Source organism: Penicillium mononematosum (assembly GCF_028829835.1).
Source record: "Penicillium mononematosum strain IBT 11891 chromosome Unknown utg000002l:1.0-8112719.0:1.0-8118358.0, whole genome shotgun sequence".
Taxonomy (NCBI): Eukaryota; Fungi; Ascomycota; class Eurotiomycetes; order Eurotiales; family Aspergillaceae; genus Penicillium; species Penicillium mononematosum.
The window spans coordinates 4,038,555-4,064,141 of NW_026643272.1; the positions used below are offsets into that span (position 1 = coordinate 4,038,555).

At 51.2% G+C, this 25,587-nt stretch overlaps 10 protein-coding genes across 10 annotated transcripts; 4 read left to right on the plus strand and 6 right to left on the minus strand.

The window, feature by feature from the left end:
* Positions 1–589: 589 nt before the first annotated feature.
* Positions 590–2,071, plus strand: N7519_003317 (pyridoxal phosphate-dependent decarboxylase family protein; the record flags this gene model as incomplete). Its single annotated transcript, XM_057290095.1, has 1 exon — positions 590–2,071. The coding sequence occupies one exon, from the start codon at positions 590–592 to the stop codon at positions 2,069–2,071; it is 1,482 nt and encodes a 493-aa protein (XP_057151297.1).
* A 98-nt stretch (positions 2,072–2,169) lies between these two features.
* Positions 2,170–4,299, minus strand: N7519_003318 (putative Kelch repeats protein; the record flags this gene model as incomplete). Its single annotated transcript, XM_057290096.1, has 3 exons — positions 2,170–3,597; positions 3,651–3,796; positions 3,855–4,299. The coding sequence occupies 3 exons, from the start codon at positions 4,297–4,299 to the stop codon at positions 2,170–2,172; spliced, it is 2,019 nt and encodes a 672-aa protein (XP_057151298.1).
* A 368-nt stretch (positions 4,300–4,667) lies between these two features.
* Positions 4,668–9,319, plus strand: N7519_003319 (uncharacterized protein; the record flags this gene model as incomplete). Its single annotated transcript, XM_057290097.1, has 4 exons — positions 4,668–4,986; positions 5,053–8,576; positions 8,632–8,710; positions 8,763–9,319. The coding sequence occupies 4 exons, from the start codon at positions 4,668–4,670 to the stop codon at positions 9,317–9,319; spliced, it is 4,479 nt and encodes a 1,492-aa protein (XP_057151299.1).
* Positions 9,320–9,559: 240 nt separating this feature from the next.
* Positions 9,560–10,645, minus strand: N7519_003320 (uncharacterized protein; the record flags this gene model as incomplete). Its single annotated transcript, XM_057290098.1, has 2 exons — positions 9,560–10,408; positions 10,490–10,645. The coding sequence occupies 2 exons, from the start codon at positions 10,643–10,645 to the stop codon at positions 9,560–9,562; spliced, it is 1,005 nt and encodes a 334-aa protein (XP_057151300.1).
* An 807-nt stretch (positions 10,646–11,452) lies between these two features.
* N7519_003321 (telomere maintenance protein PBP2) lies at positions 11,453–12,981 on the plus strand (the record flags this gene model as incomplete). The annotated part of the gene is made up of 2 exons (XM_057290099.1): positions 11,453–11,947; positions 12,013–12,981. 2 exons carry the CDS (start codon positions 11,453–11,455, stop codon positions 12,979–12,981), a joined length of 1,464 nt encoding a protein of 487 aa, XP_057151301.1.
* Positions 12,982–13,484: 503 nt separating this feature from the next.
* Positions 13,485–14,141, minus strand: N7519_003322 (uncharacterized protein; the record flags this gene model as incomplete). Its single annotated transcript, XM_057290100.1, has 2 exons — positions 13,485–13,858; positions 13,955–14,141. 2 exons carry the CDS (start codon positions 14,139–14,141, stop codon positions 13,485–13,487), a joined length of 561 nt encoding a protein of 186 aa, XP_057151302.1.
* Positions 14,142–15,338: 1,197 nt separating this feature from the next.
* On the minus strand, positions 15,339–15,698 carry N7519_003323 (uncharacterized protein; the record flags this gene model as incomplete). The annotated part of the gene is made up of 1 exon (XM_057290101.1): positions 15,339–15,698. The coding sequence occupies one exon, from the start codon at positions 15,696–15,698 to the stop codon at positions 15,339–15,341; it is 360 nt and encodes a 119-aa protein (XP_057151303.1).
* A 580-nt stretch (positions 15,699–16,278) lies between these two features.
* Positions 16,279–21,082, minus strand: N7519_003324 (FG-nucleoporin NUP159; the record flags this gene model as incomplete). The annotated part of the gene is made up of 3 exons (XM_057290102.1): positions 16,279–20,111; positions 20,254–20,935; positions 20,996–21,082. The coding sequence occupies 3 exons, from the start codon at positions 21,080–21,082 to the stop codon at positions 16,279–16,281; spliced, it is 4,602 nt and encodes a 1,533-aa protein (XP_057151304.1).
* A 544-nt stretch (positions 21,083–21,626) lies between these two features.
* On the plus strand, positions 21,627–22,599 carry pup1 (proteasome core particle subunit beta 2; the record flags this gene model as incomplete). The annotated part of the gene is made up of 3 exons (XM_057290103.1): positions 21,627–21,752; positions 21,825–21,872; positions 21,940–22,599. 3 exons carry the CDS (start codon positions 21,627–21,629, stop codon positions 22,597–22,599), a joined length of 834 nt encoding a protein of 277 aa, XP_057151305.1.
* A 317-nt stretch (positions 22,600–22,916) lies between these two features.
* Positions 22,917–25,231, minus strand: N7519_003326 (uncharacterized protein; the record flags this gene model as incomplete). The annotated part of the gene is made up of 5 exons (XM_057290104.1): positions 22,917–23,261; positions 23,332–23,817; positions 23,897–24,861; positions 24,918–25,023; positions 25,091–25,231. 5 exons carry the CDS (start codon positions 25,229–25,231, stop codon positions 22,917–22,919), a joined length of 2,043 nt encoding a protein of 680 aa, XP_057151306.1.
* Between the last annotated feature and the right edge of the window lie 356 nt (positions 25,232–25,587).

The following is a 25,587-nucleotide window of genomic DNA, read 5'->3' on the forward strand; positions in this document are numbered from 1 at the left end:
GTTGACTTAGCAACAAATAGATGAAGTGAAGGATACAATCTCTGCTCCGTACCCCTTCGCTCCGAACTTGACAGGATAATTAGGCGTTCGTCAGCACCCAATGAGATGTCAAAGCAATAGGGAATAAGGGTCGGAGGATGAGAAACAGAGCAAAAGCAGCCATAGTCCAAATTGACTCGGTCGGCGCCTGAGGCTAAGCATGAGTCACCACTCTTAACTATGGATCCATGGATACCTACCTAGGTAGGTCCTACTTAGGCCCCCATCTTCGACATTATGTATCTCCAAGATTTCCAATCTTGGAAGGTTGTAAGATGCACCGGAACTAGAACTCCGGACATCGGACTCACAGCTTTGCCCCACTTATCCCGCCATCTAGGACGTTCCGTCTGAATGTGCCCTGGTGTCTTTCAAGGATATCTGTTTAGCTCGGTCTACTTTATGTGTAAGAACCGAAGGAATCAAATACTGTTCTTGGAAGGTACAGCCGAACCTTACAGGGAGCCTCGTTCACTTTGCAAATACCGAGATCCCGGCATTGGTATATATTGGCCAGACTGTTGATTCCCCCAAGGCACACACTTCAGCCATGCAGAACCAATTTCAACAGGATCTATGGAAGGCCGCCCAGGGACCCTGGGTCTCAGGCATTCTTCCTAGCGCCGAGAACCTGGCGCGGGCTAGAGCTTCGCTCCCCGCGACACTTCCAGATACAGGATCCAATCTCGAATCTGTCCAGCGACACATTCTCGATGATATTGTCCCGGCATTCAACGGAGGAAGCCTAAGTGCCAACTACTATGGCTTCGTCACTGGCGGGACCACTCCGGCAGCGCTCTTCGCGGACAACGTTGTATCTGCTTACGATCAGAACGTCCAGGTGCATCTCCCAAATCACTCAATTGTCACCGATGTGGAGTATAACGCACTTGGCCTCCTTTTGGATCTCTTCCGGCTAGACCGTTCTATCTGGCATAACGGAACGTTCACTACTGGTGCCACTGGGAGCAATATCCTTGGCCTAGCATGTGGACGCGAGTTTATTTTGCAAAAGGCGGCGCAGAGAAAAGGCTGTCATCTCCAGAGTGTTGGCGAAGAGGGCTTGTTCGAGGTATTGAATGCACTGGGTCTTTCTGGGGTGCAAGTGTTATCCACGCTGCCACACTCGTCCCTCGTGAAGGCTGCTGGTGTGCTAGGCATCGGTCGTTCCAACGTACAGAACATCTGCCGAGCCGACGACCCGCTCCGGTTTGATATTGATAAGCTTGAGAAGGAACTTGCGAGAACAGACAAGGTCAGCATTGTTGCGATATCTTGCGGAGAGGTCAATACTGGTCGTTTTGCAACAAGTGGTGCGGATTTGAAAGAAATACGCCAGCTGTGCGACAAGTACGGAGCCTGGATGCATGCTGATGCAGCATTTGGAATCTTTGCTCGTGTTCTTGGTGAAAGCCCGGAGTTTGCGACAATCAAGAAGGGCTGTGAAGGAATAGATCTGGTCGACTCGATTACCGGTGACGGTCATAAACTTCTCAACGTTCCCTACGACTGTGGCTTTTTCTTTACCCGACACCCGAACGTGGCATCCCAAGTATTCCAAAATGCAAATGCAGCCTACTTGGCTGCTGGAAGCTCCGATGGCCCTTCCATCCCATCACCTTTAAATATTGGAATTGAAAACTCTCGCCGATTCAGAGCGTTGCCGGTGTATGCATCGTTGTTGTCGCATGGCAAGTCTGGATACCAAGAAATGCTGGAGCGTCAGATAAGGCTTGCCCGGAAGATCTACGGATGGGTCTTCGAGCATTCTGCGTATACAGTTTTGCCAGAAACATCGTCCAAATCCGAACTGCTCGATCAGACATTTATGTCTGTTCTGTTCCGCGCGAATGATGAGGGCTTGAACCGCGAGCTAGGAAGCAAGATCAACGAGAGCTCGCGAATGTTCGTCTCGGGTACCAGCTGGGATGGATCCCCTGCTTGCCGCATTGCAATCTCAAATTGGCGAGTAGACGTGGAGCGAGACTTTGCGCTGGTGACAGACGTGTTGGCAAAGGTTGCCCAGAGCTAGGGGGGTTAATAATAGGTGGACACAAGGAAAGCATATCTATAATCTCAAAAATTGGACATTTAACGCTTAAATAAGTTTTTGCATCTCTGTAGAGGGTATCAGCGGCGGCGACCAGCCCCTCCCATATTCTCAGTGCGGTCAGACATGCTGACAACCTCTCCAATACCCGCGGCCTCTTGCTCATCTTCCAGAGCCATGATTTCCTCTCGGCTATCCCACCACTTTTCTTCGGCCAGAGAGAACGCTGCCTTGCGCAATTCCTTGACAGTCTTGTCACCAGACCCTTCCCTCTCCTTGACAATTTCCATCATGATATTCTGCCATTCTTCAGAAGTGCGGCTGAAGAACTCTCGCAAGCTCTCGAATGGCCGAGGCAAAGGTCGGCTGTCATTGACATTTTGCTCTTCTGGTTCCTCAACTTCGAGTTGCTCCATGTCCTTGGTAACAGATGGCACATCCGTTGGAGCAGGCGAAGGAGCATCGAGAGACATCGCTTCGGTCTCAGCCTCATCATCTTCATCCATTTCCTCGTCGTCATCTTCGTCATCCATGTCTTCGTCACTGTCTTCGCCTTCCTTCAAGAGGTTCCAATTCTCAGGCTCCCTGTAGAATATCTCCTTGACGCCGTCCAGTTTGACTAGATCAATGGAATACATATCGTCAAAAGTGAATTCTCGGTCACCCTTTTCAAAAGTACCGCCAAAGATGAATAGGGTATCATCTTGCACTGCTAGCTGGGCATTGAATCGCCGATGGGGCATCTCGAAGCGAACAACCGAGGGCTGTGCGGGTTCCACAGGCTCCTCGGACTGAGGCGTGCTTATTTCCATATCATCATCTTCATTGTCCCGGATCCCAACTTTAGCTTCCAGGGCTTTCAGGTTTGCCAAAAGCTCCTCCTCGTCCGCCTTGCCCCTATTTTTAGACTTTGCATTTTGGTTTGCCTGCTGCTTTTTGCCGGGCGCGCGGGGACGTCGAAGACTCAACGGGAAGAAACGGTTTCTGTCGGTGGTCCAAGCGAAGAGAGTATCGAAGAATTCGCTTTCAATACCCTCCTCGCTTAGTTCCACGTCGTGGACACCACCGAACATAATTCCTCGGCCCTTGTGGTATGCCATGGTAGTGCCAACACGGGGCGGATTGGGCGTATTAGCGGGCTTCTTTCGTCGCTCCCATCGAACTGTAGGTGCTGTTGACGATGGAGCCTCAGCTGTAGGGGGCGTGACTCTCAAGAACCAAGTATCCTGGTGAACCATGGGGCGGAGAGCCATCTTCTGGGGACCGCCGCCCTTGCCTTGCTTACCACCACCCGCAGCTGCCTTCACTCGGGAGTAACCTCCATAGAGGACTGCTCCAGTATCGTGCGGTAGCAGAGAGAATGATGAGCGAGGATCGGGCTTTTGGGAAGCAAGGGTTAACGCGGGGTTGTGCCAGGTATACTGATTACAATCATAGATCCACAGGTCCTGCAAGTACTTAGTCTGCTGAGAGGTATCTTGGAATCCACCAAAGAGGATGATGTAGTTCTGTCTCGGTGTTAGCTCCAATGGAAAATAGAAGCTGAAATTAAAACACATACTTTGAAATAGGTCATGCGGTGTCCACTTCTAGCGGGAGGGCCTTTTCCTTTAACCTCGAGCCGAGTCCATTCTCTTGTGGCTGTGTCTAAGTGCCAAAAGTCATTGTAGTGATAGAACGTGCCTTGCTTCGGCGACGAGAACTCTCCTGCTGATAGTTAGTCTCCGCACAAAAAACTTCAATACTTCCAGCAAGACAATCTTACCTCCAAACATATAGATGCCTCCGGAGTTTCCTCCTCGGCACCATGCATGACCACTTCGAGGAAGAGGACTGTTGGGACTAGTCACCTCTCTCCATTCGCCGCGGTCAATCAAATAGACGAAAAGGTTATTGAAGAAAGTGGCATGCGTCCCGTCAAAGTATTCTCCACCGAAAAGCAACAGCTCATTTCGGTTGGACGGAGATGCTAGCAGGGTTGAAGACGAGCGTGGGACCGGTGGCTCAGAAGGAACTTCAGTAACCTTCAAGAATTTGGCCTGCTCTTCGGCGTACTGGGCCAGAATGGCATCTAGGTCTGCGTCTTCAGCATCGCTGTCTGCATCTTTGCCCTTGGCTTTAGATCTCTTTTCTTTCTGTGCGGTCTTCTTTGACTGCTTTGCCGCTACGCGGTCCTTGTGCTCGGCGGACTTCTTGGTCTTTTTGCCCATTTTGGCTCAATGTTGGATACGAAGGTGAGTTTTCCTGATGTTCTTTTCGTGGGGCAGAAATTATGCCTTTCCCCACACTGAATTGCCCCCCCTCCAGATCAGATCTATGTCTGTAGGCCTGCTGCTTCCACCACTGAATTTTGTTTATATCTAAACTGTGACAAATAGAAGAACATATAATAAGAATGATGGGTATATACAAGATTTGATGTTCTTAGTCCAATTTGGTCGAGTAACTTTTAGTTGAACGTAGTTGCCTCTATAGATTGATTTTGGTTGACCGCTCACGTGCCGACGCGTCCATATCAGTTTCGCGATTGCCCTCATTACTCCAAACAGATCCACGGCCATGACAGCAACAGGCCCCCATGACGAAGAATAACTTAGCAACTCATCTCAAATGGTTGATAACCCAAGGGAACCCTGTCCAACCCCCTCTGGCGCAAACCAGCTTGCCTGAATGCAACAATCACGTATCACAGCAATCTATTCCCCCCACAGACGAATTCGCGGCCCTCGATGATATCCTTGAAGACGCGGAGAATGAGACGGATGTATCAATGGCTAGGTTGTTACCTCAATCTGCGAGCAAGCCTCGAATGCTGAGCCGACACGATGCGGTCCCCACCCCTACTCCGTCAAGTACGAAGAAACGGGCTTCGCCGAAACAGCCAAGCATAGCTCGAGGTATGTGGCCGATTAAGACGAACTTCGCGGGAATTATTAAACTGACACAATCTGCACAATGATCAGAGTCCTTCCGCCAACCACCATTATCATCATACAAACCTTCTCGGCCAAAGTCGACTCCATCGCGACCAAAGAGTTTCCACGCGCCTGAACAGCATCAGATCGAATCGATTGATCTGACAGGGGAGCTTGATCGGTCCTTATTATCCTCGTCGGAGACTCTCCCGGCTGGTGAGTCGCGTGGGCCATGGGCAGAAGAAAGCACCCCATGCGCAACTCGTGAGAAACGCGGCAAGAAGCGCAAAAGTGACGAGTATACCTCCGATCTTCTATCGCCCTCGAAACATGCGACGAAAGTGCGGACTGCCTCGAAGGCGGCTCCGTTTCCCGCCACTAAAGCCATTGTTTCGGAACAGCCCACAATCCCACGTCAGACAGCTCAAACAACTCAGACAAATCCCCGAAGCGCGGTGAAACGACTTGGACATCATTCACCTGTTGCCCAACGGAGCCATCGGAAACAAGTGATCGCGGACTCAGATGATGACGATGATCTCTTTGACGACTGGCCTGATAATGAAGATCCCGCCGATAAGATGATCTTGAATGCTGAGGAGAGTTTGTACCCAATACTCCCCGAGATGAGTCCAACGGCGGATGAGAAAAAGATTGAGACGAAGCGTTCACGATTGGACTCTACGCCCAAAGCATCGCTCACTGCGCAACCATCGACTCAGCCAAAGAAAACGACTTTTGTCAAAGACCCTATCCCGTCGACACCTTGGTCGAAGCCATCCAGCTCAGAGGAGAAGGATCCGGATCTTCTGAAGTTTTTGACCCTTGGACATAATGCCTTCGGGCATGCGATTTCCAAGTTGAAGTCTACTCTGCAGAAGAATTCTGAAATTGTTTACCAACAGGCCATGGAGGGTCAGCCAGTCCCAGAATTGATCGCCGAGAACAAGGCTCTTGTTGCTCAGATCGAGGCAATTGAATTGTTGCAAAAACATCAAAACACCCACAAGGGCTGTGTTTCTCGCAAGCAAGATCTGAAGCAAAACTTGATACGTGTGATCTCACAAGGTCTAGACCCAGCAACTATGCCAGAAGAGCTCGCGCAGAGTCGAGCAGTTGAGGCAGAGTTGGAACAAACCGAATCAAAAATCTGTGAGCTCCTATCTGAAGCCAATATTCTCGAGTTAGCGCACGATTGCCCATCTGAGAAACACACTCAGCCCACCTTCGAAGCCCACGCAGTCACACGGGAGCCCCCTCTTTTCTCTCCTTCGCGGACCGACTTGAAAACAGAATCCCGTGGCCAGCAGCATTTACCCCGAACGAGTCCTAAGAAAACCAAAGAAACAAATCGGGCAAGTAGCTATGAAAACTGTATTTCGCGGAATATGGGCACGCCGCCATTAGATCCGATGGATCTCGATGAGTTCGACTGGAATGTCACCGACGATGACATATTAGAGGCAGCAGGGGGCTTCGATGGTGCTTATCAGATACCCGTCCGCGAGCAAGCCAGTCAAAACCGCAAAGTTTTCGCAGAGACGTCCGGCAACATTCTCAAAGCCCCCGTCCCGAAGAAGTCGCCCGGTCATAGCGCCTTCTGGTCAAACCATCCATGGTCTCAAGAAGTAAGGAAAGTGTTGAAAGAGCGATTCCATCTCCGCGGATTCCGACCCAATCAGCTTGAAGCAATTGATGCGACACTTGCTGGCAAAGATACTTTCATTCTCATGCCTACTGGAGGAGGAAAGTCTCTATGTTATCAATTACCTTCTGTGGTAACGGGTGGACGCACCACGGGGGTAACAATCGTTATATCTCCATTGTTGAGTCTGATGGAGGATCAGGTATCACACCTGCGGAAACTGAACATTAAGGCCTTCATGGTCAACGGCGACACCGGCCCAGAGGAAAAATCCTGGATCATGAGCCAGCTCTCGAACGCAGCTGGCGAGGGGATGGAGGTCTTGTACATTACTCCTGAGATGCTCAGTAAAAGCCAAACCTTGATCAGAGCCCTTGAGAAGCTTCACGGAAGAAACAGACTAGCACGCCTCGTCATCGACGAGGCTCACTGCGTCAGCCAATGGGGCCACGATTTCCGACCTGATTACAAGGAGCTAGGAGAGGTTCGAGCCAGGTTCCCTGGTGTGCCAGTCATGGCCTTGACGGCCACCGCCACTGAGAATGTCAAAGTTGACGTGATGCATAATCTTAAAATCACTGATTGTGAAGTGTTCTTGCAAAGTTTTAACCGTCCTAACCTCACCTACGAGGTACGGTCGAAGGGAAAGAATGATGAGGTTCTGGCCAGCATGGCGGAGACCATTACAAGCTCATATCTGAATCAGTGTGGAATTATCTACTGCCTCTCGCGAAAGACATGCGACAAGGTTGCAGAGGATCTACAGAAGAAGTACCACCTCAAGGCGCTCGCTTATCATGCTGGTATGTCAGCCAATGCAAAATCGGAAGCTCAGAGGAAGTGGCAGATGGGCCGAGTGCATATCATTGTTGCCACCATTGCATTCGGAATGGGAATCGACAAAGCCGATGTGCGATTTGTCATGCACCACAGTATCCCAAAGAGTCTCGAGGGGTATTATCAAGAAACCGGTCGTGCTGGTCGAGACGGCAAACGTTCTGGCTGTTATCTTTACTTCGGATACAAAGACACAGCAACCTTGAAGCGGATGATCGATGCAGGGGATGGCAATGGTCAGCAAAAAGCCCGTCAAAAACAGATGTTGCGAAATGTGGTTCAATATTGTGAGAACCGCAGCGATTGCAGACGAGTGCAAGTCCTCGCCTATTTTGCGGAATACTTCCGCCGAGAGGACTGCAACGACACTTGTGATAACTGCAAGTCCGATTTGGTGTTTGAGCTCCATGACTTTACTGAGCAGGCATCTTGGGCCATCAAGATTGTGCGACAATTCCAGAACACACAGGAGAAGGTGACCGTGCTATACTGCAGTGACATACTTCGCGGAGACTGCAAACGGCCTAAAGCTCCAGAGCATCGCACGATGCCGGGATATGGGAAGGGATCTGACCTCGACCGTGGAGCAGCCGAACGTCTGTTCTACCGGCTGCTGGGTGAAGACGCATTGGCCGAAGACAATGTGATCAACAAGAGTGATTTTGCTGTTCAGTACCTCGTTCTCGGCCGGCGTGCAGCGGAGTATGAGAGTGGCCAGCGACAGATGAAATTGCTGGTTCGCGCGTCGCCGAATAGCAAGGCTAAAGCCAAGAGCAAACCTTCAGGTGCCGCGCAGAAGAAAAAGTCTGGCGGCGATCCTCAGTCCACCATGGTCTCTTCTCCAGTCCAAGCTGCCCAAGACCGCCGCCTTGACCGTTATCAATATACCGGTATTCCAGCTGCACGTCTCTCGGCCGATGAGGATAGTGATGGCTTCGAACCGATTCGAACCACCGGCAAGCCTCGCCGCGCGAACACACACGAGATGGGCCCTCCAATCACCAGCGATCAGAAATTGGATCAACTTGATCATATGCATCGTGTAGTTGTGGAGGACTTCCAGGAGCATGCCAAAATCATGCTTCAAGATGTGAGTAATCGCCGTAGTTATCGGTACACCATCAAGAAACTGACAGTTGTTATAGCTTGTCGTTAAGAAGGGCCTTCGGTGCCAACCGTTCTCTGATCAGGTGCTACGTGATATGGGCATATCCTTCCCCTCAAGTAAATACTCGTTCTTTGATCATTTTGGAACACCAAGCTAACAATGAGATAGATCTTACTGAGCTTTCCGCGATCCCGGGCATCGACCAAGATAAGGTGAAGCGCTACGGCCGGCAGATTCTGGGACTGGTTGATAATGCAAAGCGGCGCTACCTGGAAATGAAGCAGGAAGCAGAGACCAGCGGCATTGTTCCGGATCCCAACCACCATAATGTCATCAATCTCAGCAGCAGTGATGAGTATAGCGACGACGACTTGTTCATGGATGATGTTTCTGCCTTCAATCTGGATAATCCTGTTGCAACCGCACCCAGCAATGCGGCTGAAAATATCACAAGTCGTTATTTCCCTCCAGCAGCATCTCCGGGGATGATGGGTATGACTCTGGTAACGACTGGGAATCAGGTACTGCGCCTTCCGGCTCCAAGAGTCGCAAGCGCCAGCCTGCTAGTGGAAAACGACCGTCAAGGCGTAAATATGGCTCCACTGGCAGCTGGAAGAGCAAAAGCGCACGCCCAAAGGCCAAATCCGGCGATCGTCCAACAAGCCAGTCATCTGCGCCGCGAAAGAATGCCAGGGCCAAAACGCCGAAGTCTACGATTGGAATGATGCCTATTTGAAGTACTTGTTATTGTTCTTTCCCCACCCTTTGTCGGGATGTTTATGATTGATTCAGCGTTTTCACAAGCATCTCTAGGTGTTCTTTTCTCACGGTTCGTAGGGAGTCATTTGGAGGTCATGCCGGGTTATGTAGTATTTGACATGTTTACAAAGGACCAGGATATGAGAAGATACACATTCATGAATCAATAATACCATTTTGTCACTCAATCATAGAACTCTCCACATTCAATGCCCCAGTGAGCGGCCAAAATCAATTAATCGAAGCCGCCTCGCATCTCGAGGGTGAAACTGCGCGACCTTGGCTCTCACGAGAAATCTCGAAGACGCCGAGTCGCGTTCCAAATCAATATAGGAGTCGGCCTCCAACATAGCGTCGAGAAGACCGTGCATCTCCTTCGCAGCTGCCTCTCTCTTGTTTATGGGAGCCTCCTCCGCATTGCGTTTCATGAACTTATCAATCCGCTGCTGTGTTCCATCTTCTGTTTCTGCCGCCTCGTTCTGCTTCTTAGGCTTGCCGTGTGCTGTATAACCCGCCTTTAGCGTAGCATCCGACACTTCGAAAGCATCGCCCACAGTCGGGCCGCCCAGATCCTCAGCAGCAAGCATTGGGGCAAGAGTCTCATCGATGAACTTATCCAACGAGACCTTGAGGCTCGCTGACGTGCGGTCCAATTCTTTATTTTGCTTTTTCTGTAGGGCGAGCTGCTCGCGTGCCACCTGCGACGGAGTTTGCTCTTCCTTTTTCGTGTTCGCATTGCGGATTCTCTGAATCCGCTCTCGCAGTCCGCTTGCGATTGATTGAGAGTCGCGTAGATTGGTCTCTTCGACCCGCAAGCGTTCTCGGTCTACAGACAGCTGTTCGGCGGCCATTTTGACAGATACCTTGTTTTCTTGGACAAGCCGCGCAGTTTCTTCAATGGCTAGAAGTGATGGCAATACCGAGTCTGTTGCTGGGAGCTCGTCATCGGACTTGAGAAGCGAGTCGTATGCTTTCTTGGCCCGTCGGGCTTGGGAGATGCGGGCCCAGGAATCGGTGCCCGTTTCTGTTAGGTCAAGGGAATTGCGCTCCCGCAGCTATAACTCATGTCAGTCGAGGAATTCTATTATAATGAGAATCTAACATGCCTTGTTCAATTCATCCTGCTGACGTTTGACTTGCTCTTGAAGCCCTTGCAAGGTTGCATCTAAACGTCGCATGTAGACATGCAATGCAGTTCCACCAAGAGGTTCTTTTGATGACACTTGCTCTGCTTCTTGGCGCTTTTCAGCGAATTTCTGGATCTTCTGCACCGTTTGGTCGGAGATATCCATGCTTATTTTGGCGGAGTGACGCGAAATGCAAATATTTTCTTCTAGAAGTAACGAAAAATATTTTTAATTAGAGCTCGATTGCCATTTAGACTTGCTGGAAAATGTTTGATTGAAGCCTTAAGAGGCAATCAAAATATTGAACACGAGACGAGATGTATCACGCCCATGCAACATTCGCGTCGACGTCATGTGACCAAGCTTCACCCTCGACTTCCTTCCCCCATCGCCAACTTCATCTCTTCTCCTTAATCACCGCGATCTCATTTCATCGCCTTCATCAATTCCATTATCCCCGCCTTTCTTCGAGATTTCATTAGATTCTCGCCAGTGAAGCTATTAACTCGTTGATTACGAGTTTAGCCCACACCCTTGACCTCAGATTCAGACGTTATCGGAGGCTACAGTGTGGTACAGCAGGCAACGGTTTCTGGCGCTTGATATTCTACTTGCCTCATTTCCTATTTCCCATCGCGTTCTCCCAAGGATCCCATCTCCACCCTTTCCGCTTCCTCATCATTTCGAGCATCTCGGCAACCCCCGTGAAGCTTCCCCGGTTGTGACAGCAAAGCCCTCTCACTTGAATCTGCACTTTCTCCCGTCTTACATCGGCACTTCCTCAGTACCACCTTTCCTTCACAGCCTCTCCAATCTTCTCAAAGCACCAATCTCCCCTTCCGATCGCCAGCACCAGCACCTTTCGTGGGAAATTCTGGTGTACATAAAACGATCATAAAAGAAGAAAGCAGATTTCATTCTTGACACCTTCCGATTTCACTTGTAAGTGAAAGAAAAGCAGCACAGACCAAGATGTCGGCTTCTCCTTCCAACCTTCAGTCGACCAAGCGTCCTCTCGAGGACCCTTCGTCGCCGTCCGGTCCCAATGACCAGCCTGAGGCCAAGCGCCCGGCGCTAGACAAAGTAGTCAAGAGCGACGCCGAGGCGGAAACAGATGTATCCAGTAGCCAGGTTCCTGCTGTCGAAGGTGCCAAGGATACCCAGGGAGATACCGTGGTTCCCGATGCGCCCAATGGCAAGGGTCTCCCTGACACCCAGCCCATCCAATCCACAGCTTCCCAGGCCGACCGAGCGGCTTCTGATCAGCCCCCACAGGACGAGTCGAGCTGGGTTCATATTCGTGCGGTGATCTCCAGCCCGGAGGCAGCCACCGTGATTGGAAAGGGAGGTGAGAACGTGTCCCAGATCCGTCGTCTGTCCGGTGCCAAGTGCACTGTCAGTGATTATTCTCGGGGTGCAGTGGAGCGTATCCTGACCGTCAGCGGTCCCCAGGATGCTGCTGCCAAGGTAGGTCCTTTCTTTCCGTTCAATGGGTTTGTTACGAGGGTTTGATTGCTAATCACAAATATTAGGCGTTTGGTTTGATCATCCGTACCCTTAACAATGAACCTCTCGAGGCCGCTTCTACTGCCCAATCCAAGACGTACCCTCTGCGTTTGCTAATTCCTCACATTCTAATTGGCTCCATCATCGGCAAGGGTGGCAGCCGCATTCGTGAAATCCAGGAGGCTTCTGGCGCTCGCCTGAATGCCTCGGATGCTTGCCTCCCTCTGTCCACGGAACGGTCCCTCGTCATCCTCGGTGTTGCGGATGCCGTCCACATTGCTACCTACTATGTCGCTGTCACCTTGGTCGAACAGCTATCCGAGCGTTACGGTGGTCCCGCAGCTTCGGCATATGCCACTCGCAGCGGTGGTCCTGCCGGTGCTGTCCCTGGTGGTATGCAAGTTGTTCCGTACGTTCCTCAGCCGGCCGGCGGCCAATACGGCCACCCCGATACGTTCAAGCGTCACCACCCTCACCCCAACCGTGCCGGTGGTGGTGCATACGGTGTTCCCTACCTGCACGGCCAGCCAGCTCCTGCCCCTGTCCCTCAGACCCCGATGCACTTCCCCGCCGCTCCCCAGGCCCCTTACGGCGGTGCAGGCCCTCACCAGCCCGCTCCCTTTGTTGGCGGTCCCCAGCAACCGACCCCTGGCCGTGGACCTCCAACAGCCCCTGCTCCCGTGGGCGCTGCCATGCCCGGTCAGCCACTGACTCAGCAGATCTACATCCCTAATGACATGGTTGGCGCCATCATCGGCAAGGGTGGTGCTAAAATTAACGAGATACGTCACCTTAGCGGCAGTGTGATCAAGATCAATGAGCCCCAGGAGAGCAGCAATGAGCGTCTGGTTACTATCACTGGTACCGCGGAGTGCAATCAGATGGCTCTGTACATGCTCTATTCCCGACTTGGTTCGTCTTCCCCTTCCCCAGGTGAATCCCCTTGTGCCCAGGTTCTAACGGATGGATCAGAGAGTGAAAAACACCGGATTTAAGTCTAGCAGCGCAACCTAGTACGCTTGCTACGAGAGTCTTATTGCGGGGTTCTGCCCAAAATTTTACGGTGGTTAACGAAGTCTCCTTTTCTTTGCCTTCGATTTCTCTCAGGGTGTTATTCCTTCTTTCCTTTTCTTGCTTTCTCGTTGTATCTTATTCCAAGGCGCTTGATTGATTTTCTGCCTTTTCTAATAACAATTCCCGCAATTATCCCTTGAATCAAGTAGCCCTTTTCCCATTCCACTACCTGCTCTAATTATCACCGACATATCCTATGATCCACGCAACAGCTCAAATTACATCCACGTCCCAACATTAATCCACGAAACCTCGCTCTCTTTCGTTTATTTCTCTTCCTATCTCGATTCGAGCCCTTAACCCTCGATCTTTTGGAAACTAACATGTTTCATCTCCAACCCAGGAATAGGTGGCAGCATTTTCTCTCTCAGAGGCGCAATACTCTGAACAAACTTCTCTGTCTCCTTGGCCTTGAGATGCACCTCTATACTTTCCCAGCCAACAGCGAGGAGGTGAGCAAAAGCTTCCCCAGTCGGACTCTTCTCGTGCGGCAGCTTACTCGGCCGGTCAACATGCCCATCGACCACGACCGTGGCCCTGCTGCCTGTGCCAGCTGTTCGACCATCGTGGTGCGGAAGTTGATCAAGTCCGCGTTGATCTGCTTTAATGCTGGCACTTCAAGGTCGCTTCGGAAAGACAGCGTGCACAGCTCAGTCACGGGGTTTTTTGTTAGTGTTTCTGTGATGGAGAGTGGAGGGCTGAACGTGACGCGGAGACATGATGGTGGCTGGGGATTGTCTGGGGCCAGGAATGGCTCGAGAAGTTGGATGTTTATTGTGCTGCGGGGGTCGGTCCAGTCTATTGGTTTGGGTTAGGCCGTATAATACTGTAGAATTGTAGGGGTGTGGGTATATATTGTAGTTTGAGAATTGTTGAAAGGGATGCTGAACTCACCTACAACCCAGACGATGGTGTCTTCGTCTTCGGATGTGCGTCCCCAGGATGAGTGCTGATGACCGCTTTGATGCTTGGTCGTGATGAAGATCCTCATAAGAGCCTCGCCTTCCTCGTTGGAGGGGTCTTCAGGCTTGACAGAAGATTTGACGCGGAAGAAGGTGACCTGACTAACGGTTTGAGACATGTTCCAAGGGTTGGTTTTTTTTCCCCAATGATAGTATGATTGGGAGAGGTAGACCTGGAGTTATCAAAATCAAAATACAGGTGACTGATGTCACGGGCACATGATGTCACTGGCCATACAATCCCAATTAGGAAACTGCGTTGGCTCCTTCCTTCCTTCGTCCCTTCCTATTTTGTGTAGTGAGTACCTTCCCTACCTTCCCCAGTAGAGTCATGGCCAACCTTAGAAGTACTTGGTTTTCTCCTTTTCTCTCTTCTTTCTCCTCTTCTTTCTTCTCTCGTCTCTCCTTGACAGCCACACACAATGTCCTCATTATCCATTCCCTTCCCAGGCATAAGAACTCGACTGTTCTTCTTGGCTACGGGTATAAGCCACCTCTTATCCCCTAGCGTCACAATCCGCCTATTGGAATGGTTATTTTTCTGGCAGCTTCTGTCTTGCCTCGCTCTGGCACATATCCTCGGACTATTGATCTTATGGTTTCTTCTCCTATCATATACCGAAGACCATGCCATACATGTATATTATCATTGGTTGCAGACACTGGTGAACTCTCAAATTCAACGATTTCCACATCGGTCTCACGTCGCCTGAGCATGTCTTCCGAGTGCATCTGGTTCCTCGGTCAAATCGAACCCTCGTCTTAAAAACCTTGAAAACCGCCCGCGCGCCTGCAGCGAGGAGATACTCAGTCGAATGCGGACTGCGATTTCACTCTCGCAACATGACGTTGGGTACGGGGGTGCAGAGAATGTCTTTTATGATGTCTGATATCTGCTCCTTTGACACTCCAGATCCTTTAATATTTCAGGCACTTGGCTAATGTATCCTTTAGTTACTTTGTTAGGTTTGAGAGCGGGTTGTCTTTCAACCAAATGGCATTTCATAACTTGTGTGATGGCGGTTCAACTTCGCCGAACTACTCGAATTCAGACTGCGTTGTTCGATCAATATGGGTCTTAGGGCTAGGACTTACGGATTATGTGCTATTCGCTACATCTGAAACTTTGCGTCTTTCTGGGATGACTTTTCTCCTTTTTTTTTTTCTTTCCAACATAGCTGCTTTATTCATCTGTCAGATACCCTCAAAGATCCCGGTTGACTGCATACATCATACCTCTTGCCTTAGTCTAATACTCGCAATCTACCAACAGAACAATAATTTCTATATCTGATAGAACTGTTTCCTCCGTCAAACTAGGGGAAAATCACACTCCGGTCAAGATAAACCCTGCCTGTCATGATTTCTCCGTGCCACCAGAGTGCCAGAGTCTTAGCCTGATCCCTGACTGTATCATTGTGTTCCTCGCCCCTGGGAATCCCAACTACTGGGAGCGAGAGACACAGGTGTCTCTGGTAATGCTGGGCACAAGCTGAAATGCTGGTCTCGGCGCGTCCGATCTGATGAACTACCCAATCCATCAGTTGTTCGTCCGTATGGGTAAACTTCATTGCTTCAGGAAATTCGATGGTAACCCAAAGAGCTGCATCATCCTTGGGGTCCACCAGACGTTCACGCGCCATAAAAGGACATCTATCACTTGAGCGTCCTGCCATTTTGTTGGTAGATAAGATGGGTTGAACGAACTGGGCTTTGCTGGAGAGTTGTTTGGAGGAATGCTGGCGGTGCTTGTGTTGTGGATGTAGAGACTCGAGCGAGGGCATTGGCCTTTTATATAGTTCTACCACGTCGGCTGGAACAAAGATGTTTTACCATTCATTGATATAATAGCTTTGAATAGAAAGTCTTTGATTAACCGATGAAACCAGTTTCGTTCTATCCTAATGCGTAAAGATGTGCGTTGCCTTTGCTTTGTTACTTTGTCTCGACGTGTCATTGTTTTACTTTGTCCGTTAAAGATACATCTCAATATACAGGGTTGATCAGGAGGTAAGCTTACACAATGAACCGCATGTAGATAGGGCTTTCATTTGATAGCTAACTTGGCCACTCACTGTGGCGCTGAAAAAAAAAATCCGCTACATACGTATGTGCATGCCATGACTCCCTGGCCCAATTAAGACCATCCGCCAGATACCAATCCACGCTGAAAGCAAATTCCCCAAATATCGGATCAGAATCTTTAGAGAACCAAATGAAAGCAAATAAAAAGAAAATGAGAAGAAACTAGAGACACTACCAGTCATCGACGCCACGCACCTTTGCCTGCTTGTCCTCGAAGGCCTTCTTCAAGTTGGCATTCAAGTGCTGGCGACGCGACTTCTTGGCCTTGTATTGGACGGCTTCTTCTTGCGGAACGGCAGGTTCGACAACACCCTCCACACTGCGGAGACGGCTCTGTCTCACTGAGCCAGTGATGCTGGCCCGGAAGTTGAGACCGCGCGAAGCGGAATCGGGGGTGTGATAGGCGCTACCGTCAATCGAGCCTCGGGACCCAGGAGTCATGGGGATACGGCCAGCAGCGGTCTTGCGAGGAGTAGAGAAGGGAGACGCCTCGCGGCTTGGAGGTCCTGTGGGAGCAATGTCCACGCCGAGCTTGCGCATCTGTGCCTCGAGAACATCGATGTCTGTGCTCTTGCCCTCGGCCATGCTCATCATTGTAGCAATGGTCTTGGTGACGGCCTCGACGGTTGGTCGGTTCCTGCCGGCGCCACTCGCCTGCGGAATGTCGGCGATTTTGGCACGCAGGAGGGAGACTGCCTCTTCAAGAGCGGCCATCTTGACCTGAATATTCGTGAATGTGGTGCGTAGATCATGCTGAAGCGCACCTTGCTCGGCAGAAAGTGGTGCTTCGAGGATAGCGCCGATGTCGGTGTGTGCGTCAAGAGTCTTGCGGATGCTTGCGAACTGGCCTCGCAGGGTGACAACCTGCTTTGTGAGCAGGTCACGGCATGCATCGAGCTTTTCATCCACTCCCTGCACTCGCTGGTTGTCCAATGATTGTGCAATTGAAGCAATCAGCTCTTCAAATCTCTCAATGTCCTTCAGGGCCATCTTCGTGTCAAGAATGTCAGCAGGCTGGTCGCTGTTCAGAACCATCACCCAGTCATCAATATCAGAGGGTTTCTTGGGCTGCTGGTGCAGAAGGAATCCCGCCATTGACCTAGCATTTATGCCCAATGTATCTACCATAGAGTTGATGTCACGATAGAGTCGCTCGACCTGGCCGGCAATACCTGGCTTCGCAGTCTCGCCCATGTAGTTTTGGTGGGGCAAGAACGGATCCAGGGTATCAACAGGCTCAACGGGCTGAGCTAACTCATCTCGGAGTCTATCGTCATCGTCATCGTCTGACAAAGACAGAACATCCTCGTCCTGAAGCTGAGCTGCCGCATGTGCCCGTGCTTGCTTCTCTTGCTCTTCACGAGCAACATCGCTGGCCTTTCTGAAGTGACCATCACGCTGGGCAATCTGCGTAAGGGATGCCTTGCGCGAGTGCAATGCACCTGTGGACCCCTTACGGCCGTGTGACTTCTCAGAGAATAACACGTTCTTCTTCCCGCCGACCCGAACTGGACTCGGTGAACGGTAGGGTTCCCGATTGCCTTGCGCAATGGGGCCCGGGGGAGGAAGCAGTGGCTGCTTAGGGATCTCCCCAAATAGCTGCCGAGGAAGGCGGCCTTTGTCATCCGCGGTTCGAGCAGGACTGGTGAAGAATCCTCCGGTGGAGCTTTGCTCGGAAATTGCACCAAACGAGCTCTCAGCTGATTGCTTGGATTTGGCGATTAATGCTTCGTCATGTGTGATTTCTTCGCCGCTATCACTGAAGTCTGACTCGCCAGCGGCCTCTGACTCTGCATCGGAGATACCAGATTCTTCAGATTCATCTGGAATTGGAACTGCCTCTTCGACAGGTTTGGTCTTTGGCTTTGCGGTGAAGTCAGGCGGCAAAGGTGCCTCCTCGGGGACGGCTGCAGCCTCGGTTTTTTTGGGCTTTGTTAGGAAGTCTGGAGGAAGGGGAGCATCGTCCGTCTTCGGAGCAGGCTTCTTCTGAGTGAGGAAGTCAGGAGGGAGAGGGGCGTTGTCCGTCTTCGCGGTAGATTTCTTCTGAGTGAGGAAGTCAGGAGGGAGAGGTGCATCCTCCGTCTTCGGAGCGGGCTTTTTCTGAGTGAGGAAATCTGGAGGAAGGGGAGCATCGTCCGTCTTGGGTGCAGACTTCTTCTGCGAAAGGAAATCAGGCGGTAGAGGGGCATCATCTTCAGGTTTTAGTGAAGCCTTCTTCACCTTGGTGAAATCGGGAGGAAGCGGGGCATCCTCGACAGAGGATTTCGACACGTTGGAAGAAGCAGAAGTATCTCCAGCGGCATAACTAGCCCGGCTGGTAGAATCTGGTGGCAATGGTGTCTCCACGTCGATGCCTGTTGTGCTAGGCAAATTCTTCTTTGGTGTCTCTGTCTTGTCAGACGGTGCTGACAATGGACTGGTCACGCGGTTTTGGTCGGCATTAGTGCCGAACATCGAGAATGCTGGCTTGGTGTTCTCTACTGAAGTCGTTGTCTTTGAACTGAACATTGATGTGGGAGTCTGCGAAGCAGGCTTGCTGACCCCGCCGAAAATTGAGAATGTCTCCTTATTCACAGGCTCGACGTCTTCAGTATCATCCATTGATTCACTGGGCGACGGGCTTCCCTTGCGGGGCGTTGACACCATTTCGTCAAAGGAGCCACCAAATGAGAACGCTCCGGAAGAAGGCTTGTCTGCTTTTGGCAAATCATTGACAGCCGAGCCATCGCCTTTAAAGCTAGACTTCAGCTCAAAGCCACCTTGCGCAGCGCCGAAGGGATTCTTGACTTCGTTGGAAGCTGGAGGTGGGAACGAAGTCTGAGGCTTGGCTCCAAAGGGTGAGGTAGAGCTCTTGGCAAAAGCACTTTCACCAGTAGAGGCCTTTGCGAAGGGCGACTCTTTCGGCTGCGTTGCCGCGAACGGTGACTCTGTTGGCTGCTTCGCTGCGAATGGTGACTCGCCCTGCTTTGCCGTTGCAAATCCACTGAAGCCGCCTCCACCGGAGAAGGCGCTGAAACCACCACCGCTAACTGCTGCACCTTTGGCTCCGAAGGGGTTTGCCGGGGAGCTAGACTGTCCAAGTCCAGATCCCATAGCCCCGAATCCAGACTTCCCGAACTGTGGCTGTCCAGGGGTACTGGGAGTGCCAAATGATGCGCCCGGCTGAGAGGGAGTCCCAAAGGCGGGAGCAGGGGATGATGGTTTTCCAAAGGCCGGGCCAGGACTTCCACCAAGCCGGGACGGACTGCCGAATGCTGGAGCGCTTTGTTTCCCAAAAGCAGTTGCGCCCATAGTTGAAGCCCCCAGGGCTGATGGGCTACCAAAGGCAGGAGCTCCCGCTGGCTTTCCGAAAGCTGGCTGTCCAAATGCTGATGAACCTCCGAACGATGGCTGTCCAAATGGAGATTGCTGTGCAGGGGCCGGGGCCGGGGTTGGAGCTGCAGCCTGCGGCTGGGATGGAGCTTGGGTTGCCTGACCAGACGAAATCAAACCCGAATACGGGATGTTTTGGCGAATGGAATCAGCGTAAACAAACCACCACGATGAGAGGATACCATCGTTGTTCAAAAGAAGAACCCCGGGAAGGGGCGTTGAGCTCTCCAAGATGTCGGAACCAGGAAGCGGCGCAACGACATTTTCCGTGGCTGACAGGTTTGGCGCTAGGCCAATGACCGATGTCTCATCTCCAGAGTCCTTCAACGGGACACTGGCACGTTTGGTGTCGTCGCTTACTTCTGTGGTCATGAACTGGCCAACATGAAGTTTTGTTCGCTCATCGTTGGCCAGAGGTTGGTCAGATCGCGTGATGAGGCCGAGATCAGTTGACGCAGTTGACGCGACGATCAACACGTCTCTCAAGTGAGGCTTGTACTCTCTAATTCTGGTGATAAATTGGAATGCGGGGCCACGCTTCAGCATAAAGCCCATTGTCGAGCAGACTTCCGGCAATTTCTGGATGAGGAACGGTGCCTGCTTGCGGCGGGTTATGATGTAGTATGAAGAAGCTGGGTTCATTCCCATATCATCCTCGGAACATTTGGTGTGTACGTCACGAAGAAAACATCGTTTTCAAGCCATGCGATTGATGAAACTGTATAATCATAAGTAAAAGCGCACGTTTGGTTCTGGCAGTTATTGGAAACTTACTGTGGCAATCTCCCTCCAGATCAGATGGCCGAGGAACTTCGGCCTTCTTCGTCCCATCTGGGGTCATCTGATATCCAGTGCCATCGGCCAATCCAGCAATAAGCTGTTTTCCTTTGTTGCTCCATGAAGCACAGCTGACACCATCCTTAAGAACCGGGCCACTGGGTCCAGGGACTAGGCTCCCAGCCTTGAGATCAGCGATAAGAAGCTCGCCGTTAACGGTGACCAGCGCGACGAGTGTAGAAGAAGGGTCAGGGTTTGGTGCCAGTGCTCGTAGCGACACGCCGTTCGTAGGAATTGAAATCGCTGGCTGTGCATTTCCCTGCGTGAGTGTATTTGTATCGAAAACTGAGATAGTGGGGCCATTCTCCGTTGCGAGAATCAAGCCGTCGTCGCCCGGTGTGAATGCCACATGGGTGGGACGTGAAGGAAGGGGAATGGTGGCGATAGGTTGAAATGGCTTCGTTTTCTCCATATCTTCTCCAGCCGGCGCCTCAATTGATTTTCTGATAACATCAGCGGTGCTGATTACCAGCGCGTCTGGCCCAGCGCCAACAACGAGGCCTTTGGTGTGTGCGACAGCCAGAAGTGAGGAGGTAGGAGCAGGTAGCGCGTCGTCGGGCCATGCCGTTGGGAGGAAGCGGATGTTTGCATCCCCGGAGACGCCTTTGAAACCGACTTCCTATATAGACATTAGAAAGGGTGATCATGGTGAATGAGAGCTGTGGTGGGGTGGACATACATCGGTAAAGACATCGGGAAGCTCTGGACCAAGCTCCGCAGAGGCGCTTCCCCCAGCGGGGTTTGAAGCACCGAAGTTGAAAGCCATTCTAAGCTTTTCGGAATTAAATGCCCCAGAAGGAGAACGTGTGCTTTCGCTTAGAGGAGAGCTATGTCTGAGAGCATTAGGTGAAGGTGAGTTGGGAGGTGTGGAGAGCGAGCGTCGATGGAGTGACTGAGGACTCCGGGAGAAGAGGTTGAGAGTATGCGCGAAAATCTTGAGGTTGCGCGGCTTCCCAGGGATGAGAAGACAAGCAAAGAATAGAAAGGGACGCAACGGGTATTGCCGATGCGCAAAGGGTTAGAGAGAGAGGAGTCAAGAGAGACTACATAGAAAGCATTGAATGCGAAAATAATGACCGGCAAAAACACCTTGTTTATGCCTGATAATTAAGGCTTCACTTTAGGCTGCGGGAGCTTCGTCACTCCAAACAGCTCACTTCCTCTTCACTCCATCTCCAGCTTGCTACCCCATTCGTCCATCCATCCTTCTCGATCTGCCCTGATATTCGAATTTTGCTCTCGTCTCTTCCTATACTCATTCTCTATCCTGATAATCAGTTCAGCTGGTCGCGAATACCAGCGTTGTCACGATGCCGGGCTTCGACTTCACAAACTACAACCGCAATGCGGCGCTCCATGCCAAGGGCGTTCCCCTTCCCAAGGCCACAAGTACCGGTACCACAATTGTGGGCTGTATCTACGATAAGGGTGTTGTGGTACGGTCTCAAACGATGCGAAGATGTTCATACGAGCTGTGACCTAGGAGCTAACTCGAGTCGCCATTACAGATTGCAGCAGATACCCGAGCTACCAGCGGTCCTATAGTAGCAGACAAGGTAAAACATACCTACGAGACCACGTGAATTTTTCTTTTGGTGGGTATCTGACCTTCTTTGTCTCTAGAACTGCGAGAAGCTACACTACATCGCGCCGAAGATCTGGTGTGCTGGAGCCGGTACCGCCGCCGATACCGAATTCACCACAGCCCTCATCAGCTCCAACGTCGAACTGCACTCGCTATCAACGGGCCGCGACCCCCGTGTGATCACCTGTATGACGATGCTCAAGCAGCACCTCTTCCGGTACCAAGGCCACATTGGAGCGTACCTGGTTGTTGCAGGTGTGGACCCGACCGGCACTGGCCTGTACACTGTGCACGCACACGGATCGACAGACAAGCTGCCGTACGTGACGATGGGATCCGGATCGCTGGCTGCGATGTCGGTGTTTGAGTCGACCTGGCAACCAGACCTGGACCGACAGGGTGCCATCGACATCTGCGCGGAGGCAATCAAGGCTGGTATCTTCAACGATCTGGGCTCTGGTAGCAATGTCGACGTGTGTGTGATCGAGAAGGACCAGCCCACCCAGCTGCTCCGCAACTACATGAGGCCCAACGAGCGCCCGCAGAAGGAGCGCAACTACCGCTTCCCCCGTGGCACCACTGCTTATTTGGACCAGAGAGTTATCAGCAAGGAAGATATGAGGAAATATGTCACGATCGAAACTCTGTCGGGTGATGACAACATTACTACTGGGGACAGCATGGAAGTTGATACTTAGATTTTCTTGGAGATGCACTGACCAGTGGTCTTCTTGGATGGATTTAATGCACGCATGGTTTTCTTCTATCTCACTGTGTCTTCTGTATGATTGTACTTCGGGAAATACCGCGGACATACTGTTCGTGGATTTATGCTACGGTTTAGGGCAGTTATCGCCAGGACAGGAAATCGGAGTTTTCAGAAACTTGATGTGATTTTCGTGTAGATTGTATGCTCAGCTAAGCACCCTCTGGGCAAGGTAATATTGAAGCAGGGGTATCGTATCGCTCCATTTTATAACATTTTCTTGTGTAGACATTCATTCACATACCACATCTACCGCCAGTCAAGCCTCGATTCACCAATCTGAGGCCGAGAAGTGAGCTCTTCAACAACCTCAGAGCTTTCAAACTTGCCGACAATCCAAAGGATGTACTCATACTGAGTAGGCGAGATACGACGACCGTCACGACGATACCGGACAACACCAGCATGATACAAGGCCCGCACAAACTCCGGATCCACGGGCCCGCCGTGTCTGCGAAGATACACGTAAAGCCAGTGAACCATATGAAAAGACTGGCACGGCGTCAAGTGCTTGCAGCAGGAGAGAGCCACCGCCAGCTGGTTTATGAGGTTGACCGCAGCATGGGGGGTCGGGGCAACGGCTGTTCCGCGGGCCTGGGTGGTATCTCACGAGGACTTTCTCATCGGGATGGGGAATAGGCTGCCAGGCTTTGTGGAGGCTGACCTTGAATGGGGTGTTGTTGTTAAGAAGTCGGAGGATGGGCCAGATGTTTTTTGAGTCTCCTGATCGAACAAGACTCAGGATCTCCTCGACCGTGTCCGGGTTGGTGAGGTTCATGCGGTGGAACATTTGGTCGAATGTGGTGTGGAAAAGTCTTTGTATTCCCTTATATATGGGTGGGTTTGTCCACACTTCTGCTAGGGAGAGCTGAGAGGTTTCGAGTTGTTCGAGGGTCTTGCGGGTGGTTTTGGTAATGGAAGGTTTGCCCTTTTTGGTGAGGGCTAAGAGGAGAAGGCTGTTGTATGGGAGATCGAGGTCATGAAGTTCTTGCATGAAGTTTGGAAAGAATGTTCCTCTGGTATCTTGTGTCACCGTTTCATAAAGATTGAGCAATGAATAGATAGGCCGATCGGTTGCTCTTGCACTCTGGTTGTACATGGGCCCAGTGGATCGGCCAAGCGTTCGCAGAAGCCAGAGTCGCAAAATGATCTGGTGTTGAGTTGAATGGCTCAGGGGGGGCATGCTTTGTTTGTGTTTCAACACATGGTAGAGGGAAATCGAACCAGACCTGTGACTTGGCAACGGTCGAAATGACTTCGGCATTCGAGAGGCAATCCCGCCATCTTTCAAGCAATTGGTTTCTGGAGACCCTGTCGGCTGAAGACGATGTCAATGCCTCTGTTACGCGAATGACACAGTCCGCCGCACTGTTAACATCAAGCTGGCTAAAGATCTTGTCAGGAAACGGCAAGCTTGTCTCCGAATCGCCTTCCATGGTTTCCAACCAAGCTTGAACCAAAGCAGAAGGCCACTGGCTGCGACTGTCTGCATCATGGGTTTCGATGATGAGTTCCTCGGCAAAACGAAAGCTGCGAGTACGCAAGAGCTCGCCAAGCCAAGCATCAACAATTTTCCTGTCCAGATCGTGATACCCGAGAATGTTACAGCTCCCAATAGCTTTCCACATAGCCCGGTAGTGCTTCAGCAAAGCTTTGTGGTCCCATGATCCCAGAGTCTTGTTTCGTTCGACGATGATATTCGGTAAAGCGGTAATTATCAGGCAGATCTCATCAGTTGAAATCAATCCCAACTCTAACGCCCGATTAATCGCATTCAAAACAGCGGTTCGTTTGCCGCGTTTCGTTTTTGTTCGAACAAAGATTTCGACAGCTGCAGCGTAATTTCCCGACCCCCGGGTGTTCAGGAATGGATCATCCAAGAAGGCAATTGCTTCTGTAAGGTCTGGGTCTGAGCGAGCAAGTAACCGCTCGAATATCTGCCGGCTGTATCGCGGCTCTCGGTGCAGGTCAATTCTTAACCGACGAGTAAAGTCCCTTGCATCTTCAATGCCCCAATTCTTCCCATTTAGAAACGCTTCCAGCATCTGCTCTCGCGTGGCTTGGTTCGCGTTGGCGGGATACAACAGAGGAGGATGAGTAGTATAAAAGTCGGTGGGTTCGGGTCCAGGCTCCGGGTTCTGGTCAGAGAAAGAGAAAGGTACTTCAGGAGGACACAAAAAAGGATCGGCGATACCTTCAAATAACAATTAGCGGATAATCAAATGGCTTTGCGTGTCTCGTCACACATACTCTGAGTTTCAAATGGCGCTCTCTGCCACGGATGGTCGGTCCACTTCATGTGCTCCCTCCCATTGCGGCCAAACAGACACGCGATATCTTCAGCCGGACCTCCCCCCTAGGCTTGCCAGAGCAGTATTTCTTCGCTTTGCTAGACGTCGTCGTGCTTCCAATGGTCCGGGGACGCAGCTCCCATGGCGCCGTTGGCCGTTGGCGAAGCGACGAAACGTGGCTGCGAGTAGGTCATCGCTGATCCAGGGGTGGTCAAGTGTTGGAGTAGCTGGTGGCTTTAGAGCATGCCGGTAGGCATGTCTGCCGAAAGACATGGGGTTGGCTATGGCATGTGCAGGCCAATTGCTGTCTTGGGCTTGTCGCAAGCACCCGGGATCAACTTTCGCATGGCAGCTTTCCGGTTCTTGGCGTGATGACTAATCCCCACATCGCTCCGGGGCGGTGGACGAGTCAACGGGCCAATCTTTGGGCTTCCATTATCATCACTTGTATACATTTGTATCATATTTTGATTTGTAGCGTTCAAATGTTTACTTTAGCCATTATCTTTTTGTTTTTGTACGTTTCGCTTGTTTTTGTTTAACCTGGTTTTTTTTTCATGCCATGCTCTATTTAATCGTTCGAAGCTGCCTTGGCTGAATACGAAATGTTCGCATACGTTATACGGAAA